General features: G+C 49.8%; 1 protein-coding gene across 2 annotated transcripts in view; it reads right to left on the bottom strand.

The window, feature by feature from the left end:
* Window positions 1-18,935, bottom strand: part of TLN1 (talin 1) — a 40,962-nt gene that overhangs the window by 21,132 nt on the left and 895 nt on the right. The window contains exons 1-27 of one of the 2 annotated variants that reach the window (XM_026456135.2): window positions 15,068-15,173; window positions 13,020-13,179; window positions 12,684-12,781; window positions 12,290-12,419; window positions 12,032-12,184; window positions 11,652-11,794; window positions 11,412-11,539; window positions 10,327-10,387; window positions 9,580-9,684; window positions 9,109-9,264; window positions 8,273-8,374; window positions 7,900-7,976; window positions 7,506-7,686; window positions 7,207-7,320; window positions 6,986-7,094; window positions 6,546-6,754; window positions 6,284-6,382; window positions 5,104-5,271; window positions 4,631-4,925; window positions 3,879-4,045; window positions 2,532-2,660; window positions 2,239-2,355; window positions 2,051-2,164; window positions 1,717-1,851; window positions 1,434-1,562; window positions 614-716; window positions 253-461 (exon numbers count right to left, since the gene is read on the bottom strand). In XM_026456135.2, coding sequence (XP_026311920.1) covers window positions 253-461; window positions 614-716; window positions 1,434-1,562; window positions 1,717-1,851; window positions 2,051-2,164; window positions 2,239-2,355; window positions 2,532-2,660; window positions 3,879-4,045; window positions 4,631-4,925; window positions 5,104-5,271; window positions 6,284-6,382; window positions 6,546-6,754; window positions 6,986-7,094; window positions 7,207-7,320; window positions 7,506-7,686; window positions 7,900-7,976; window positions 8,273-8,374; window positions 9,109-9,264; window positions 9,580-9,684; window positions 10,327-10,387; window positions 11,412-11,539; window positions 11,652-11,794; window positions 12,032-12,184; window positions 12,290-12,419; window positions 12,684-12,781; window positions 13,020-13,149 — 3,561 coding nt within the window. In that variant the 5' untranslated portion in view covers window positions 13,150-13,179; window positions 15,068-15,173. Of the gene's footprint in view, window positions 1-252; window positions 462-613; window positions 717-1,433; window positions 1,563-1,716; window positions 1,852-2,050; window positions 2,165-2,238; window positions 2,356-2,531; window positions 2,661-3,878; window positions 4,046-4,630; window positions 4,926-5,103; window positions 5,272-6,283; window positions 6,383-6,545; window positions 6,755-6,985; window positions 7,095-7,206; window positions 7,321-7,505; window positions 7,687-7,899; window positions 7,977-8,272; window positions 8,375-9,108; window positions 9,265-9,579; window positions 9,685-10,326; window positions 10,388-11,411; window positions 11,540-11,651; window positions 11,795-12,031; window positions 12,185-12,289; window positions 12,420-12,683; window positions 12,782-13,019; window positions 13,180-15,067; window positions 15,174-18,935 lie in introns of those variants that run through there. The other variant, XM_026456134.1, reaches the window with a different exon arrangement.

The raw sequence follows: 18,935 nt of genomic DNA, 5'->3' as shown, positions 1-18,935 counted from the left end.
TATAAAATAAAATAAAATAAAAAAAAAAAAAATAAAATAAATAAATAAAATAAAATAAAATAAAATAAATAACCAAGAGAACATAAGGGTGGAATCCACAGAGGGGCTCTCAAGAGCAGACACAAGAAGACATCACTCTGTCAGTGCGGACGAGGCTTAGAAGCTTTGGCCTCAATCAGGGTGGGCCTTATAAAGGAATCTGGGGGAGAGGGAGAGGGAGAGGGAGGGAGTGGCCCCTTCCCAATACCTGACCTGGGCAAGCCGCTGCTGGCTCTCAGGGTCCCCTGGATGGCCAGCTGCCTTTTTCGCCTCCTCAATAAGGCTGCTAGCTTTGTCCAGCACATCACTGGCCGTGTCAAGTACAATGGCCTGCACTGCAGGATCTGACGTCAGTGCAGCAACTCCCCTAGCGGCCTGGGCCAGTGACCGCAGCCCACCTGCCACATCCCGAGCTGCAATACCTGGGGAGATGAGGAGAAAGAGGGAAGGGAAGGTGCCTTCATTGCCAGGCCCTGATTCCAGTGGTTTCCTCTGTCAGTCCCATCCCTCATCCAGCTCCCATTTTCCTACCTCCCTCACAATATGCCCCATGCCTGGCCCTCTGCCCACATACCTGCATAATTCTCATTGCCCTGGGCAACCTCTCCCAGTAGCTGGGCGATGGCGGAGCTCACGGCTTTGGTGCTGTTGCCCAGGTCCTGGGCACACTTCTCCATCTAAGGATGAAGGGGGAAGAACTGGACTTGAGAAAGGAGGAGGTGAGAAGAAGGAACCTGAGAAGGTACTTGGGGACAGGTGGCAATTTAAATAAAGGTTTTGGGCTGGGTGCGATGGCTCACACCTATAATCCTAGCACTTTGGGAGGCTGAGGCAGGTGGATCAGCTGAGGTCAGGAGTTCAAGACCAGCCTGGGCAACATGGCGAAACCCCATCTCTACTAAAAATACAAAAATTAGCCAGGCATGGTGGCGCATGCCTGTAATCCCACTACTCAAGAGGCTAAGGCAGGAGAATGGCTTGAACCCAGGAGGTGGAGGTTGCAATGAGCTGAGATTGCACAACTGCACTACAGTTTAGGCGACGGAGCGAGACTCCATCAAGAAAAAAAAAAAGAAATAAAAGAAAGAAAAGAGAAAAGGAAAGAGAAAAGGAAAAGAAAGAAGGGAAAGGAAAGGAAATGAAGAAAAGAGGAAGGAAGAAAGAAAGGAAGGAAGAAACAAGGAAGGAAGGAGAAACAAGAGAAAGAATGAGAGAAAGAAAGAGAAGGAAGGAAGGAGAGAGAAAAAAAGAAAAAGAAACGAGAGAAAGAGGATATAAAAAAGGAAAGAAGGAAGAAAGGAAGGGAGGGAGGAAATGTTTTGAGCAGCTCTGGGGCACGGAAGGGAAGGAAGACTTTAGGATTTCAGTAAGAATGAGGTCTTAAACATACTTACTGTCTCCCCAGGTAAGGGTTTAAGCTTGCCATCTCGAGCCGCTGCCTTCACTTCCTGTAGATCTTTCTCTAGATTCTGTACCAAACTCAGGGCAGAATCCATCTCCAAAGGTCCACATGCTTCCTGAGCCTATAAGAAAGGGGTTTTGGGTGTAGGAGGTCCTGCTGTGTCTCACCAATGCCTCTGATCACACAATTATCCACGTATCGGGTTATTCTGCACAGATTTCCTCTAATTACAGGACTCCAGCCTCATCTTCCAAAGCCCTAACCAGCTTCCATACCTTCTGGGCAGCCGTCCGGAGTTCAGCCAGCGCGGTGCCCAGGTTCTTGGCACACTGACTCAGCTGCATGGCTGAAGCCTGGTCCTGAATCGTTGGCACTGAGGCCTTTGCAGCTGCCACCATCTTCCCACCTGGCTGTTGGGGAATAAGCAGGTGGATGAAGTGTGCCACCTCCCTCTGGGCTTGGGTACAAGGCCTGATGATGATCAAGATGTAGGGAACACTGGGGCTTGGTATTGCGAAAGAGGCTGTTGGCAGAGATTCAAACTATGGGAGATGGAGGCTTAGAAAGGTGGGAAGGTCAGGTCAGAGAAGTGTGGAGAGGGTGCCTTGCCTGCAGGAAGCTCTGGCTGGCAGCAATGAGGGCAAGCTGAGTGCTGGGGCTGTCAGGCTGGGCTTGGCTTCCTCGGACACCCTGCACCAGCAGCGGAATCTGCTCTGCCACTGCCTATAGGTGAAAAATGTCGTAAGAGACGCACAAGTCTCCCTCTTCCCACTCCCACATGCTTCCTAGAGTCTTACCTTGCAGCTCTGCACCAGCAGGGGCTGCGGGCCGGCAGAGGCCTTGGGGGTAGAGGCTGCGTGCTGAGCTGCAGCGATGGTCTGTGTGGCTGAGGCTGCAGCCTGCTTGGCTGCATGCTGTGAAGACAGAGTAGTCAGACCAAGCCCATGGATTCCCATGCCCAGTCCCTGGCCTACCTTGCCCAGGCTATGCCCCAAGGACATATGAACTGACTCTCCGAACCTCCCTTCGAGTTAATTCCTCCCACAGCACCCACACTCTCTCTTGCTCATGGTGAAACTCCCAGCCTCACCTCCAGGCGCTGCACCAGCTTTTTCTTGATGGCATTCTGCGCGGCTGCATTGGTGGCCATGCGCAGCCCCTCAGCTGCCTCCCGCAGCCGCTGCTGCTGCTCCTCACTGTCAGGGTAGGCGGCTGCTCCCTGCGGGAGAGGTGGAAAGAGAGTCATCACCCAGCTCTCCTGTAGATCCTAAAGAAGCTCCTCTCTCACTTCTCTAGACTTGGTTTAAATTTCATGTATTTTCCTGAAGTCATCTCTAATTGGCCCCACCAAAAAACAATCACCTTTGAGAGGAGCTGCCTCATGAAGGTCAATGGGAAATCTCAGGGGGCTAGGATTCCCACTGGATGCTGAAATCCTTTCTTAAGGTGGAATTGTTTTGCCTTCCCCTCCTTGGGGAATATCACACATGAGTGAGGTGAGTAGGGCTCCCTGGGCAAAGGAGGACTCAGTTTAGAGCAGGCATCTCAGAAATACTAAAGCAGGGGACCTGCTTACTCCTGCCAACTGAAAAGCCCCAGAGCCCAGGGGGCCTAGGAATCATCTGCGCTTCTTTCTGATGGTTCTCTGCATCCTGGTGTCTCAGTGTCCTACTGCCTTGTTTTTCTCTGTAAGGCTGGCAGCAGAGGCCCCAGAGACTGAATGCCTATGTGTATTCACAGGGGAGACCAGGAAGGAGAGGAATCCCAGGCAGGGTAGCAGCAAAGAAGGTAAAAATAGGAATAGAAGACCTTGGACTTAAAGAAAAAGGATCTGGTTACCTACTACAGAGGAATGGGAGAGATTCATTAAAGGACACAAAATTACAGCTAGATAGGAGTAAGTTCCGGCGTTCTACACCACTGTAGGATGACTAAAGTTAAGAATAATATATTATATAGTTTCAGATAGTTGGAGAATACTGAATGTTCCCAACACAAATGATAAATATTTGGATAAATGATGGCTATGTTAATTACTCTGATCTGATTACTATATATGTATTTAAATGTCACTATGTACCTCATGAATATGTAAAATTATGTCAATTAAAAAATAATTTTAGGCCAGGTGTGCCTGTAATCCCAACACTTTGGGAGTCCAAGGTGGGAGGATCACTTGAGTCCAAGAGTTTGAGACAAGCCTGGGCAACATAGTGAGACTACCTGTTTTTCAAAAAAAAAAAAAAAAAAAAAAAAAAACAAACCTGGGCCATGGCTCATCTGCAGCCTTAGGGCTCATTCACTTCCTGGGTGCTCCTATACTTGTCCTCTTGTATTTTCTGCTTTTCCTGGGTCTCCCCTATCAGATGAGGGTGACCACCTGGACCTCTCTACTTCCCTCCAGGGCCCAGTCTGGGGGTGTGCACAGACTTTGTACCTTGGCAGCCTCTACCATCTTGGCTGTGGCATCAGCTAGGATCTTGGCAGCACTTAAGAGCTTGCGGGAGTTCTCCAGATCACTTTCCCCCTCAGCATCGGCCTTGATGGCATTGACCAAGTCAGATGTGGCTTGGGCCAGGATGCGGGCCTGTCGCACCATCTCCCCTGAGAGCACAGGGCATAGTCAGGCAAGGAAGCCAGAGATACTGAGGTGTCAGGGGTGGGGACAAAGGTGGGGAAAAGTGGTGTAGACAAGGTAGACGGGGGCTTTAGGGACAGAAAAGAGACTGGCAAAAGCTCTTGCATGATTTCTTTGGGGTTATTTTTTTTCTGGGTTTACGATCTTGAGAAAAACAGATTCTCCAGTGGGTTCTTATGGGAGGACAGTCTCCAATGGGTATTTTCAGCCAGTAGCCTTGAGAAGAGGAGACACTCTCTGAAAACTTTTGGGGTCGGGGGTACAGTAGGGAAGGCTATACCACTTTCATGCCACTTTCTATATATTTTTGTGCATACTTTGGTATATTCTTTAAATGCTCCAGGGAAGGTAGAGGACTTAATATTCCTTTTACAGAAGAGGAAGCAGAGGATTCAGAGAGCTTTAATGATGAGCCTATGGTTGTGTGGCTGGCAAGCCCACACTGTGCTGAGTTTCTTGGGGTGAAGTGGTTGGGTCTGCAAGGGGATGATGTCCAGTAGGCTTAGGGAACCCTAGTGGGATTTTTGTTTTCCTGGGGGTGGGTGTCTTACCAGCATCACCCATGGAGCTAAAGATGTTCTCAGTGACAGTAAGGATGGTGTCAGTGGCCTGGTCATAACGGCCAGCAGGCCCAGCCCCTGTGGCATGGGCCTTCACATGCTGCAGCAGCTCATTCAGGGCCTGGGTGACAGCTGTGGCTGCTGCTCCTACCCCTCGCAACAGTTGCCCATCCTCTGTAGCTGCCTGGGAGGCAGACACACAGCCCTCCACGGCTTTGGCTACCAGTCGTCCAGCCTCCACCAGTTGTTCTTGGCAGACAGGTGAGCTGATTGTAGGTGCCACCACCTGTAGGTAAAGTGAATGTCAGAGATGTAGGCAAGGGAAAGGAGGTAGAGTGCACTGCTCATAGCAGTAACTGAGATAGGTGAGGAGGCCTCCAGAGCCAAAGAAATAAAATGAAATGCTCACGTGTGTGTGGTAGTATCATTCCTCAGCACAGACTAGAGCAACCTTTGGGGCTCACCTTAGTACAGGCCACTAGTTGGGAAGTGGACAGGGCACACTGTGTTGCTGCAGCAATAACTTGGGTCTGAAGCGCTGAGTCCTCTGTCCTCTGGGCCACACTCTTGGCCTTGAGGACCAGGGCAGCTGCAGCACTTGCCACAGCTTTGGCGAGCTGCATTAGCACGTCCTGTAAGAAAAGAGCAGTTAGCATGACCTGAATCAGGCTTGGGATTCACAGACACTTCTCAGAGGCGTAGCTGCTTCATTATTCCCATTAATCCAATCAAAGGAGAGCGCACGCAGAAGCAACCAGAACCTACCCCGAGCCACTGCCCTGAGCACCCAGCAGGACAGAACCTCCACTGAAGAACAAACCCACACCAAGAGAAATACAGCCTACACCAAATGGAGACACACGAGGCGGATACACTCGATGATGACGGGGAAAGAACGGGGTGGTGCTGTTACAATGGGGTGAGGAGAGGAGGTATCTCCTGGGATCCCTTCACCCCCAGCTTCTTTACTCCACTTCTTGATCTTGGATTGGAAGTGGTCATCCTGGAATCTTGGGAGCAAGTCCCTGTACTACCCTACCTGATCCCATTTCCCAAAGCCTGCCTTCGCCAGGCCTCTTCATCTCCCACCAAGTTCTGGTCCCCTAGGAGGCTGAGAGAGAAGTACAGAAACGAGTGTATGCGGCTCAGAGAGGACAAAGCTGGGAAGGCCCAGGCCAGAGGCTGTTACCGTAGGGGAATCGGGGGGAGATCGAACCCCAGCCCCTCCGGATGCACATATCTGCATGGGAAATCCAGGGTGAAAAGTCAGCTGAGGATATTGGCATGGAGTGGGAAGGGGGAGAGCTAGAGGAACACTATCCTCAGGGTGGCATGGTCTATAGCATTGTGGGGGTCCTCAAGATGGGGCAAGGGCTATGTATGGGGAAGAGAGGGAAAAGATGACAAGGGGCTAAAGAATAAATGAGGGCCAATAGTAAACCAGCAGGTTAAGTTTGGATTCAGGCGTTCTGAATTCTAACCCCTAAAAGAGAGATCAGAAGCTACCAGTATCATCCCCTGGAAACAGAGGATCATATTGGTTTTTAGGGGTCAATTCATAGAAGCCAGGACTAGGAACTGGATTCAGGAGCAGAAGTTACTTCCTAGATTCTGGGGTTCTGGGGGGTTGGATAAGTCACCAACCTGGAAGTGGGGGTCAGTATCACTTTCCCCAATTTGTTGCAACAGCTCCCCACTGGCCTGGCCCACGTTCCCAGCTGCTTGCAGCAGGTTCTGACGGGGCTGTGGAGAGTGAACACCAGTCAGAAGCTGCCCAATCCCTGCCCACATGCCTGTGCATCTCACAGGCCCACGGGACCCAGGTTTCCATCCTGTGGCTTGGATTGTCCCTTCTCCTTGGGCTTGAACCCTATCTCCACCCTAGCCCAACCCTGTGGCCCCTAACCTCAGCACTGGCCGGTTGGGCACTGCGCAGCAGTTCTGACACTGCCCCCGCAAGGCCCTTTGCTGCCTGCAACAGAGGCCGGCCACTGCCGCCTTCATCCTCCAGCAAGGCAGCCAGCAGCTTCACCCCACGGGACATCTCCGTCAGGTTGGAGGAGATTGTGGTGACTGCACAGCCCACTGCGGTATAGTCTGTCTCAGCAGGGTCCCCTAAGGGGAAAAGGAGAAAGAGGAACATGAGAGACAGGCCAGACAAAGGGCTGGGGAAGGAGCAAAGTCACACCCAGTTAGTCACACACACGTCCACGGAGAGACGCACACACACAGTCCCTTCCACAATGAGTCAAGGCACAGTCATACACGAAGCCAGTCACATGCATGCCTGTGCACACTCGCATCCTCTCTCCCCATCACACACCCGGAAGCTAGCATCCGGCCTACCTGCTGTCAGGTTCACCACAGACGCAGTACCAGCTGTGATGGCATCTACCTGAGAGTGGATCTCATGCTTTGATTCATCCATCTTGTTCTTACGCCAGGCCTTAGAGGCCTGAAAGAGAGAGGAAAAGACCTCAGGATCTGCCCTGGATTGGTTCACCTCATCCCTATCCCTTGGAGTCTCAGCTTCAGTACCATGGGCTTCTCCTCCATCCCATACTTACAGCATCCTGGCCAAGAGGTGGCAGAGTGTCAAAGTCATCCAGGGTGGCCTGGGCAGCCTGCACAGCCTGCATGCTGGAGTTAATGGTTCCAGTGAGTGCCTGCTGGGCCGAAGTCTAAAGACAAATGGGGAGAAACAGGGACTGGAATGGATGATTGGAGAAAAGAGAAGGTAAAAGAGAACCATGGGCTAGGGAGAGAATACAAATAGGGACCTGGGAAAAGACTGCCTAACTCCTGGCTCAGCCCAGCTGAGGGTGAGAGAAGGGCCCTGGCACCATGGTGGACATAGGACACTTACCAGAGGAGGCATGTGTCCTCGGTGCATCTGGCCGCTGGTAATCTGCTGCTGGGCAGGGGGCATGCTGCCCACCTGGAAATTCTCAGGACCAGAGGCTCCAGAGCGCATGATGGCAGGCAGGGCCACAGAGCCATGCTCCACTTTCCCCACCCGGTTGTACTGCTGCTGCAGGACTGTTGACCTGTAGAGGGGTGAACTATTGAGCTCACAGAGGACTCCTCATCTCTACCCCTCCTACCCGGTTACACTACCTTTGCAGGTGTGTGAGGTTTCACTACAGCCTGCAACTAGTTAAATAACCATTCTAAGGACTCCCCACCTCCCAAGGGTCCTTAGAGTCAGGCCTTGCCTTCTCTACCCCTGGGAAATGGGATCAGCCTAACTCCCTTCATACTTTTTGGGGGACACTGAGTCCTCCAGCATAGTAGACTCCTCATCTCCTTCCAGCCCAAAGTGATCCTTGCTTTTTTTCTGTAGGAAGAAAAAAGGAACAAGAGTTGGGATACTTAAAGAAGAGGGAAGTAGAGAAAAGGCAGCCTCTTGTTTCCACAACCAGCCATTTTCCAGAAGCTAAGTGCCCATTTCATTTTTTGTTTTTTTGACAAAAAAAAGGCTCTGTCACCCAGGCTGAAGTGCAGAGGCATGATCTCGGCTTATTGCAACCTTTGCCTCCCAGGTTCAAGCATTCTGAGTGCCCATTTCTAAAGGACTGGCTTGTGGAGAGGGCAAGGGGAGATAAGGAGAAGGCTGGGGCAGGCAGTGCTCACCTTCTTCAGGATGATATCGATGTAGCCGGCAATGAGCTGTGCAATCTGCTCCCCTTCAGTTGTCTGTACTGAGTAGTAGCCGTCTTGGTAATCTCCAAAATCCTAGGGTGACAAAGTGGGGGACTCAGTGGGAAAGCTCTAATCTATCCAGGATGGAAATGGCTAGGATAGGAGGCCCAAGGTTGAGCTGATGAGATGCCTTCCCGTGGCAACAGCCCTCTTGGAAGATGCCCACCTTTCTTGAACCTCCTCTTTATTTTCCTCCTTGGAGGGAAATTTTTTACTTCTGAGGAGTGGCCTCTACACTACATGGTTTCAAATACATATTTAGGAAGCCTCTTATTTTTACTCTGATGATAAAATTGGGAAGATATAATATTTGGCATTAAATGGCCACACTTTAAGGTTGGCTATAATATCCAAAAGGGAAAAAACAGCATTTCCTATAATTTCTATTTCTGTCATTGGGGTACTTTATCAAGCTGGTATCAGTTTTCAATTCATAACCCTATAATATAAAGTCAAAAATTCACTGTACATAGCTGCTGCTGAAACAGGGAGGTTTATCACATTTTTCCTTTCACCAACCCCCCAAGAATTCCAGTGATCTCAGTTTGCTGATGAGATTTTTGTTCTGCTGATTTTAAAGAATAAGTCCATCACCCATTTCATTTAAGCCTCACACTCTCCCAGAGGAAGATTCTCCATCTACTCTAACCTCCTTTTTTTCTGGAGTAATACTCAGTATACTTACCCCCAGAGAGGGAAAAGACCTCTGCAGCTGCCCCTTTTCTGAAACTCCCAAAGCACTTCCTTGTTGGAGTTCCCAGACTCACCAGGGTGAAGCTTTTGGGAGAGGCAGCCCAGCGTTTGATGTTGGTGAGGTTCCACTCCTGGATCACTTCCTTGGTCTTCTCATCCACTCGCATCACACACTCCTTGGTGATGCCCAGAAGCCTGGGCACTAGCTTGTTCTTCCCTTTCATTTTTTCCTATGAGGCAGAGGTTGGTGCTGGTGTTACAGGTCAGAAGTCAAATGAGAGGTGAACGATCAGATCAGCTTGCAGCCATAGGGGATGTTGAGGTGGCCCGGAGGGCTAATGGACAAGGGAAAATGCAGGGTAGGGAGGGAAATGGTGGTGGAGGGCTGATGACAGGCAGGTTTTCATGAGGTCAGAGCAAGGAAGAGAATGGGAATCTTAGGGAATGGTGGGAAATGTGACTGAGGGCAAGGTCAGAGACTTTCAGAGACAGAAAAGGGCAAGAGTGGGAAACAAGGAGCGCAGTGAAAAGGGTCTATAACCTACCTTCACCAGGAAAAAGGAGACACCGTAAGTCTTGAGAGAACGGGCTAGCTTCACGTAGCGGACCTTGGCCTCAATCTCACTCATCTGCCCACAATTCTTGTGTGCCTGAGCATAAAATGGGGAAGAATTTAGCAAATAGTTTAATATCACAGCTAAGGAATTAAGGTTGGATGCTAACTATAACAAGAGAGAATTATGGGGAGACTGGAAAGGTTGAGGAATGCAAGATATGAGAATGAGAGAGTAACGGGATGGAGACTGATAAGGGCAATGCAGAAGCAATGAGTCGAGGGATACAGTCAAGGAACTTGTAGACATTCTGGAGATATGAACAGAGAGTTCGGAAGTAGAAGGGCAAAGAGAAGGCCTTTTGGGCTGAGTATTCAGAGTAGGGGGTAACACCTTATATGTGGACAAAGACTGTACTCTTCCACAGTAATTTCAGATTATGCTACCTCATTTGATCCTCCTATCAGTCCTACACAGGGCAAATACTGTTATCCCAAATTAGAGGGAAATAAAAGAATACAAGAATATTGAACTGAATTGCACAGCAAAAGCAGGGATGGAGCTGAGACTAAAAGCCCAGGTTATCTTCTTTCTTGGCAGAGGTGAGGTGGGATAACAGTCTGGTGGGTGAAAGCTGAGTTAGGGGAGACAGGGAGGAGGCGGGGGGCCATTTAGTCAGTAAGATTAAGCAGCAAAGCTCCGCGGTCATCCCAAATACTTTCCCCTACCCACATTCACCTGGAAGATCTTACGCTCTCCCTTCTGCTTCACATACTCCTTGGGCAGGAAGTCCTTCAGGCTACACCAGAAAAGGGAGGGTCAGCATGTGGTAGACAGCATCAGGGGACATGTGGGCCATGAACTGTGGGCCTGGGGGTATGAGGAAATACCTAGGACAGTGTTATCTTTGGGGAGAAAATAGACTCTGAGGGAATAGAGTCTAGATTATCTTCTGAAATAGAGGTGACTTAGTGTAAACTCTTCTTTTTTTTTGAGATGGAGTTTTGCTCTTGTTGCCTAGGCTGGAGAGCAATGGCATGATCTCATCTCACCAAAACCTCTGCCTCCCAGGTTCAAGTGATTCTCCTGCCTCAGCCTCCTGAGTAGCTGGGATTACAGTCATGCACCACCATGCCCAGCTAATTTTGTATTTTTAGTAGAGATGGGGTTTCTCCATGCTGGTCAGGCTGGTCTCGAACTCCCGACCTCAGGTGATCTGCCCGCCTCGGTCTCCCAAAGTGCTGGGATTACAGGCGTGAGCCACTGCGCCTGGCCAGTATGAATTCTTAACGTGACCTGTGTCTCTCCCTGTAGGGAAAGGGACTGAGGAAAATTAAGTTAGGGGCTCAGTCCCTGAGGGAAAGTGGGTCTAGAGCACCATTTTAGGGAACCAAGACGAGAAAGAGCTTTCCAGAAGGATGACCATGCACTTAGGAAGCTGAGAAAGCCACGCCAAACTCTGCATTCCAAGAAACACCAGCAGATGAGGCTTGTGAGACTTTTAACCCATGTTCCCTATAGGGAAAATTTTACCCTGTTTCCCTCTGGCTACTGCAGCAAAATTCTTCAGACAATCTCAAAAAAAAGTGACATGCTTGCTTCAGAGATGGGGGTAGGGGCAGAGATACTGAACTACATTCATATTCCAGAGGTAGAGAAGAGACAGTGGATGATGGCAACTAAAAGGGTAACTACGTCAGTCAAACCCTGGTACCTCGGAAGAAGAAATAGGGGGAGCAGGCTTGGAATGGAGACAGGCCCACTGGGGTCACAATGGCAGGGAGTGCTGGGCCCTGACAGGGTGTAGGATGTGGGTCACTCACTCGAGGAAGCCAGCCTTGTGCTTCTGCTCATTGTGGGGCCCAAACTGGATCTGGCATTGGAAGCCAGCAAACTCACAGGCCTTGTCAAAGGAGACAGGGTGGGAGCCATTCAAGATGTCATCTCGTGCCTGGAGAGCACAGGGCAAGGAGGCGAATGTTGTGTGTGGGTGCAGGGAAACGCACACTGTGCTTCCGACCCCTCCCTATTCCTGCCCCACCCCAGCCAAGTCCTCTGCATACCTGCACATATAGGAGGTTCAGCTGTACGGGGTCCCGGGAATCCACATTCTGGTCTGAGTAAAAGAACTTCCTCCGCAGCAGCAGTGTCTCATGCTCCTCTACACCCTGCTCCCTCAGTGTCCGGCCATGGTCCAGCCAGTTCACTGGGATACAGACAGTCCCCTCAGTGCCAAACCCCCATGGCCCCTGTGTTGTCTGGTCTCTGTTTATTTCTCCACTTCCTACCTCTCCTTACTTAAATGTAAGTTCTGTGAATGTAGGACTTTGTTTTCTTACTGACGTATTCCCAGGGTGTAAAACAGTGCCTGGCAGAAGCAGATGCTAAAGCCCCTTCCCACCCTTCCCATTTCAAAAGCCCTCTTTTTTCTAGTTCTGCTTACACTCGTCATCTGTGTGCAATTTCTGCTTTAGTTTCTCCATCTTCTTTTCATCTCGCAGCAATGTCTTGTCTTTTCTTAAGGTCCCTGTCACTTCCTCCTTTTTCTCTTCCATCAGCTCTCGAACCAATGAATATTCATCATGGTTGGTGATGCCTGGGGAAGGAGATGGCCTGTTAGCTTCCCAGGTACTACATCAATGCCTTTTGAGAGAGCTGAGGCCTTCTGGCCCAGGCCTTCAACTGTACTGGGGCCCCTTACCAATGCGGGCACAGATGGTCATGAGCATGTCAGTGACAGTCTTAGAGTCATCCACCATGATCGTCTTCACAGTTCCATCCAGCATACGGATCTTCAGGGGTCTCTGTTTCTTCCTGTACTCCATAGTGTCCTGTTAGGGTAGGAAGAAGAGACACGGGCCTACTCTGAGCTAAGGATATTATTTCCTCTTTACACAGCCCGAGGGGAGAGTGTGGAGCACTGAAAGGAAGACTATGGTGGTTCATTCAAAAGCAGGGAATTATGACTGTCTGTTAATAGGAAGAAAGCATGGGGAGGGCTAAGAGACAACAGATGTGGGTGCTGAAAACAGGTGGTGAAACAGGGAGAAGCTGATGGAAGGGGATGCGGTGGTCCTTGATGAAGGGATACTTACCCCATTTCGGAGCATGTAGTAGTCCAAAGCTTTCCCAGCCTCCAGCCATATACCCTTTTTGGGGTCATCATCTGACAGAAAGAGCCCAAAGTCGCTGGCTAAAAGAGAGGATGGATCACCTTAGGCTTATGAAGACTCCAATGTGGCTGAACAGCTTGTACCATGTTGCCCCTATTTCTCCCATGAACTTGGGCCTAAAGAAGGAGGGAACCATGGAACACAGACCTGAGGGGTGAGTAGTATTAGGGGACAAAGGGGTCAACTCTCAAGGCCGAGAGCCTGGGAACAAGAAGGGATGAAGACTCCCACTCCAGCCACCTGGGGAGTCACACTCACGAGGACCAGCCGGGGCCTCTGGGATCCGCTCACGAATGATGCGGCAGGCGTCGTACACCATGGTAGACGGCTCAAACTGCATCGTCTTCACCACATTCCCAATGCTGATCTTCAGCGAAAGTGCAACCATGGTGGCAGCTTTTCTCCAGCCTGGCTAGACCTGGTCCATGGCATCAGGGCATTAAAATATACTCTTCTGGTGGGAGAAGAGGCCCCCCAGATGGTGGAGTCCCAGGGAAGAGTGTTTTTGAAAGGGACTCACCAAAGTAGATAGTAATAAGGTTGTTTTCACTGTATTTAACAATTTTAAAGAGTGAAAAATTATTTACATCAAAAGAATGAATCCTGACAATTTTTTTTTTTTTGAGACAGAGTTTCGCTCCGTTGCCCAGGCTAGAGTACAGTGGCGCGATCTCGGCTCACTGCAAGCTCCACCTCCTGGGTTCATGCCATTCTCCTGCCTCAGCCTCCCGAGTAGCTGGGACTACAGGAGCCTGCTGCCACGCCCCGCTAATTTTTTGTATTTTTAGTAGAGACAGGGTTTCACCATGTTAGTCAGGATGGTCTCCATCTCCTGACTTCGTGATCCACCCACCTCGGCCTCCCAAAGTGCTGAGATTACAGGCGTAAGCCACTGCGCCTGGCCAAGCCCTGACAATTTAAGACATCTGAGGGAAAGGAGAAGCTGGTCTGCAAGGTACAACAGCAGGTCTGAAAGGTACAACAGCAGGTCTGAAATGTAGTGCTACCTGAGGACACTGCCCTGCCCCACCACTGGAATTTGTACCTCCCTACTTTCATCCAAGTGTCTCTCTTGCCCCTTGTCCCTGATCACCTTTCTTAGCCCTGCTCCTGCCTTGTTTTCATTTTTGCCTGGTTCAGTATTTTTCTCTCTTTGTCTCCTGCTGGCTCTTCCCTGTCTGGGATTTTCAGAGCTCTCTCTCACCACGTGACCTTCCTTCTCATGGCTTTAGCTGCCTTCTCTGCAAAATGAAGAGGTTATAATTCCCTAGGGCTCCCTGTCAGGGAGACCAAATACTGGTTGCTCAAGCCATCCAGAGGTCCACTCTTGCCCCAGCTTTTCTCTAACCTGAGATGCCGAGGGTCTTCTCAAGGAGCCTAGCCCTGTACTGGGCTTCCCAGGCAGTCAAGCTAGAAATGTGATTCTCTAACTCAAAAGGGTCTATCTCAGAAGTTATCTGATCAACTCTTGTGTTTTGGAGAAGGGGAAATAGACTCTGGGTGGCCAGGAAACATTTTCAAGGCAGGCCAGAGAAAGGACCCAGTTCCTGTAACTCAGTCCTTGCTTGTTCCAAGTCACCAATACTCAGTCCTGCAACTCCTCCTATGCTTTCTCCTCTTCAGCAAGTCTGTCTCAAATTCTGCTCTGTCTCACCCACTTCCCCTGACAGTATTTTCAGTGCAGCTCAGAATACTAGTCCTATCCCACCTTGTTCCACCCTCCTGGCACTCCCTCTCAGTGGCTAGAGGAGACACTGGAGGCAGCAGGTGGCGCACAGGCTGCAAGAGGACAAGTCTGCCCAGCAGCTGATGATGTGCCCCAGCTTGGTACAGGGATTGGGTACCTCTTAACTAAGAGAATGAGCAAATACAAGCTGCCCATTCCCCTCCTGGCAAACTACAAGCCTCAAGTGGGGAAAAGCAGGGTGAGAGGGGAAGGCTGGAAAGCAGAGATGGGGGTGTTAGGATACAGAAAGCATTTGAAAGCCAGGGAAGTTAAGGGGTAGAGGTTAAAGAAGTTAGCAGAGATGGGATGAGGAGAACTGAAGATCTAAGTAGAAACAAGATTCAGGATGCAGGTGTGAAAAAGGTGTAGCTCAGGCGTCTGGTACCGAGTGGCAGATAGACCATTTCTGACCTTACAAGTAGTCCAGAGTCTCAGAAGAACCACAGCTCTCTGTCTTTACTCCCAAATAAGTGAGGACCCTCCCAGTCTCCCCAGTTCCAGCTCTCTGCCCCCCTCCCCACTCCTGGGGCACTTTGCCCAACCTTATTACTATCCGCTTTGGTGTCCCAGCTGGACAGACCTGGCTATGGGGTTGCTGACCATGAAAGAATGAGGGCTGGGCTGGAGGATCCAAGAAGCTGGAGGAGTCTGTGGAGCTGAGAAGCAGGACTGAAGGGACCCTTCACACTAAGCTGAAACTGCATGTCTCCCCCCATTTCCTCCGGACACTTACACACCCCCTCTTCCTCAAGCACGGAAGCCTCTGGTGAGACCCCGATAAGGGAGCTGAGTCATGCCTACCCTTACTCCCGAGCTGGTCCAGAGTGGATATTCACACAGCTACAAGAGGGTGAGTGGACGTGAAGAACTGATCAGTGAATTGGGGGTGGTGGTGGCAAATAACAAGGCTGCTACAAGTATGAGTAGAAGCTAGCTCATTCCTGCTTTGGCCTGAGAACTTTGCTCCCCTTTCCATCGTGTTTTATGGAACAGCAACTCCCCACCGCAGTGTCCCCCTCCCAGGGAACTCCTCCTCCCTCAAAACATTCCTGAGATGCATTCCAAAGGAGTTGGGCAATTGGAGAGGGGGAATGGAGGACAGGAGGTCAAATCCCAGCAAGGAATGGAATGTAAGGGTATTGGGGCTAAGAAAGTTGGGGTACTTGGAGAATACAGGCAGAGCAGATACCCACAAGGGGAATTGCAGAAAGATAGGGAGTTACAAAGAGGGACAAATGGAAAGAGCCTAAGACAGTCAGAATATAAGAGGGATGGGGGAGTAACACTCAGTCTGTTACCAAATTTGGCCTCTGAGTCCGCAACCACTGGCAGCGGGGGAGGGCTGTGGGTGAGACTGACATATCCGGCCTCAGGCTGCTGGAGGCTCATTTAAAGCTGGACTGGGCAGCTAGTTGAAGGGCTGCACAGAACTTCCCCCAGTACAGCCCCTCCACACCCACATGCACATTCATTCCCCCAAATGTACCCCAGCCTATGCAGAGCTCTTTCCCACAAAGCTACCTTACTGTCTCTACATACACATTATCTCAATCACACAGCCCCTATCCCATCAGGACTGCGTTACCTTCTTCTAGGGAGCCCATCCTACGCACACGGCGTTCGCACAGATAACCTCCATAACAAGCACACCCGGCACCCAGAGTCTTTCCTCCTATTATGTAGACATTCTCCATTCACCCAGCAAGCATTCCTTGAGGGCCAGTTGTGGGGAAGACCCTGGGCCAAACTTTCAGTGGCTGGGGACCAAGATCAGTAAGACCTAGCCTTTGTGTTCAAAGGGCTCCCAGTCCATGAGGTGAGTGAATAAGGCAAGTACAGAATCACAACAGAGGGCAGGATGTGGTAAGAGCCAAAAGGTGTGTGCTCAGAGAGATCCCTTTAGGTTAGGGAAGGGGAACCAAAAAGTCTCCATGATAGGTATCATTTGAAGTTAGAATTTTAAAAAATAGAGATAATAAAAAATAACAGTGATCTGCCATTTATTGACTCTATGTCACTTGCACTGTATACATAATTTCATTTAATCCTTACAGTAGGTGCCATTATTTCCATTTTTACAGATCAGAAAACAGAACTCAAAGATGTTAAATACTTGTTCAAATACTTCTCCAAGTAATAAGTTGTGAAGCCAGGATCCGAACCCAGGTTTCTGACTGCAAAACCCAAGCTCTCTCCACTACGCCAGCCAGCTGGAGATGTGTCAGGGGCAGTTTTCACTCCAGGCAGAGAAATAGTATAAGCAAAGATGGAGAAGCAGTAAATCGTGGAGGAGCATTCAGGGAAGTGAGCAGGCAGGCTGGTTGAAGCACAGGGTACCTGCAAGGGAGCAGTGGTGGGGAAGTCAGGGTTAGGATGGAAGGGCAGAGGAAGGCTAGAGAGGGGTATGAGGAATTTTACTTATTGGAGGACAAAAGGAGGCCGAGGGAGTCTTTGAGCAGAGAAGAGACATAACCAGAACTGGATTTTAGAAAAATAACTCTGGCAGTTACCTGGGAGATTAGTTAGAAGGACACTGTATTAGTACAAATTAAAGGTAACGAAGCCGGAGTTAGAATGGCATTGAGGAAGATGTCACTCAGAAGAAGTTTGGGGAGGTAGAATTGACAGGACCTGATATCTACTAAGGTAGTCAGGTTAGGGTCCCATAGCTTCCTATCATCAGCAGCCACCTTAGTGGCTGGGGCAGCTTGAGTTTAGGTGAGGAACTGGGAAGAGGGGAAAGGATCAGGTTGGGCAGAGAATGTGAGCATGAGGCTATGGTTAGGGGATGTGGTTAGGCTGTGGGAAAAAGGGGATGAGTATATGATTAGTAGCCACTAGGGGCAGATGGGGTTGGGTTAGTGACTGCATTGGGCTGGGAATAGGCAAGACAGGATGTAGAAAAAAGATGGGAAGACACGGTGTAGAAAAAGGATGCTGGTGATGATGGTGTTGGGAAAAATACATATACATAAGATACATATATGACCAGTCATTGGATCAGGTTGGGGGAAGGGGAATGATTACATAGATGGTGGCTAAGTCAGGGAATGATGGGGTGAGGTCAGAGGCCAGGTCAGGCTATAGGAGGTTGAGAAGAGATAGGCCTGTGGTCAGTGGCTAAATGAGACTGGGGTGGGGGTGGGAAAGTGAAGGGACATTGTCAATGTCTAAGTAAACTGGAGCTGGGATGGGGGATAGGGTATAGCCAGTGGCTGGGTCAGGCTGAGTAGAGGACAGTGCTGTGGTCAGTGGCAGGGTCAGGCTGGGAGTGAAATGGGGGTGTGGTCAGTGGCCTGGCTGGGCGTGGGATCAGCAAGACCCAGTTTCCTCTTTGGGTCTCGTTTCCTCTTTTCTGTTGGGGAGTGGGGGAAGGGGATCTAAAAATGGTCCAAGAAATTAAAAGAGGCTTAGATCTAGGGGGTGGCACACAGCAGGGGCTGGGATTAGGCTATTCAGCTGATGACCAGGTGGAATGTAGGTACGTGACTGGGTGAAAATGGTAGGAGAGTAATTTAAAATGATGGGAAAGCTCAGGTTATGATGAGGCTAAATTCAGGTAGGATGTGCGGATTAAGGGTTGGTGAGGGAGGTAGAACTGAGGATGGGAATGGATGATAAGATGAGCATGGGACAGTTAAAGGCAAGGGAAGTATTTTGTAAGGGAATAGTCAGGATGGCTGTGAAATGCACAGTCAGGGATGAGAGTTGGAGAGGAGGGCTTAATATCTAGAGAACAAGTGAAGTGGGAGACAGCAAAGCTAAACTTTCAGGGGATTCAGTTATTCCCTTCTCCCGTGGCAACAGTGATTCCTTGGTCAGCTTCCCCCATAGTCAACAGCTCCTTCTTCCCTAGGCAGTCTCCAACTTGTGACTAGGCCTTGTACATCCTGGGTCCCTATTTCCCACCTATGTTGTATGTAAACAACATAGTCCAGAATCTCTGTCCCCTAACTGTGGTGGCCACAGCAAGGGCCTTAGGCTGAGAGAATGGAATAAAGATGCTGGAATCCCAGATGCTTGCAATTCAAGCTAAAGCCAGAACACTAGCCTGAAATTAGTTTGTTATCTCTCTGGGTGAAAAGTAGCCCCTGTAACTACACAGGAATAAAGGACTTCCCTACAAAAGAAGGGCATTTACCTACTGCCAACCTCTTAAATTTCATCTGCTCAAGGCCAACTATGCTAGCCTCAACCACAACCCCTAAAGTTGCCCCAAATTCCTAACATTAACCGCACCTCTAATTTGTTTTCTGATTCCCAGTACCGGCTTGGACATTCATCCCTTTCCCAGCAGAGACTCATATCCAATCCCTGATCCCTGATACTGGTCTAAGTTTTACCTTTAGCACCAAATCGCCTGATGTTAACCCTAAATGTTGACCCCTAAGCCTAAAGTTCATGTGTAACTTGATTCCTAACTTACGCTCTCACTGTTTATCCTTAAT

This window comes from Piliocolobus tephrosceles, chromosome 14 (genome assembly GCF_002776525.5).
Source record: "Piliocolobus tephrosceles isolate RC106 chromosome 14, ASM277652v3, whole genome shotgun sequence".
NCBI classification, from domain to species: domain Eukaryota; kingdom Metazoa; phylum Chordata; class Mammalia; order Primates; family Cercopithecidae; genus Piliocolobus; species Piliocolobus tephrosceles.
The sequence above is the reverse complement of the archived record's forward strand: the minus strand, read 5'-3'. Positions and strand labels throughout refer to the sequence as shown.